The sequence below is a fragment of the Perkinsus marinus genome (genome assembly GCF_000006405.1).
Source record: "Perkinsus marinus ATCC 50983 genomic scaffold scf_1104296952778, whole genome shotgun sequence".
In the NCBI taxonomy this organism is placed as follows: domain Eukaryota; phylum Perkinsozoa; order Perkinsida; family Perkinsidae; genus Perkinsus; species Perkinsus marinus.
In genome coordinates, this window is record NW_003208775.1 from 1 (window position 1) to 917 (window position 917).

General features: G+C 52.1%; 1 protein-coding gene across 1 annotated transcript; it reads right to left on the reverse strand.

Annotated features, from left to right (window-relative positions):
• Positions 1-150: 150 nt before the first annotated feature.
• Positions 151-727, reverse strand: Pmar_PMAR009790 (hypothetical protein; the record flags this gene model as incomplete). The annotated part of the gene is made up of 1 exon (XM_002776921.1): positions 151-727. A coding segment is annotated over one exon (577 nt), but the record flags the coding sequence as incomplete, so codon positions are not given.
• Positions 728-917: the final 190 nt, after the last annotated feature.

Below are 917 nucleotides of genomic sequence, written 5' to 3' on the forward strand. Positions count from 1 at the left end.
CCTTGGCGATCCCAATCCAAACGTCCCATCCTACGTCCACATATTTAGGGCACGAATAAACAGTTGCCATTCGGGGACTCCCGTAGCCACTTTCGAAATATACCGGCGATTTAGCACTACTACCAAACCTCCAAAGAATGCCGAAATTACCATTAGTCGAAGCCGCACCGCAAAGCAACGGCGTTTGATAAGCCATGCGGATAACAAACCATATCGCAGTAGCAACAATGAGAACTTCCCATATCCATCGAGGCTGCAGGGGCCACTGTGGAACGAACCACAACGCGAATACAATACGAGCTGCGTCGAATATAGAGGTGGCAACGAGGAAGTCGAGCACAAGGAAAAGGTAGACAAAAAAGATGGTGGAAGATGTTAAGTACTTCGCTGCAACTGCTATGAGGCCACCAGCTCTGGTCTGTAGTGTCTGAGGATCCGCTGCTCTCCAGTCCTCGAGGAATCTCATGCTGTTGGTACCACTCTCAAGGCTGTGGATCAGCCACTGCCATATGCTGACCAAAATACCCGGAGGCTCCTCCTCGAAGGACTCTTTTAGCCGCTCTGTGTAGTTGAGCAGAACTTGAGACTCTTGCAGTTTTCCCAGTCCAAAGCGGCGAACATCACTGAGTAGTGCCTGAGCCTCGTGGGGATGCCGGTGGCAGATCTCCAAGGCCCGCCGTGACTCGTACTCGCTGAAGCCGTCGATACGCAACTGCTCCGTTTGCATGGTCTCAACCTCCTTGAAGCCAGCCTTGGTGCCACCTTGCTCGAGCAGATCGAGCCGATTGCTGCCGATAGACAGACGATTCTCCACTGCCAATCTCGTAGTCACAGTCACATCGAACCCCTTCTGGGTTGATATCAACAAAAGTATTAACCTTCTCACGGACCCTACCGAGCTTAGCCGCTATTCCCCC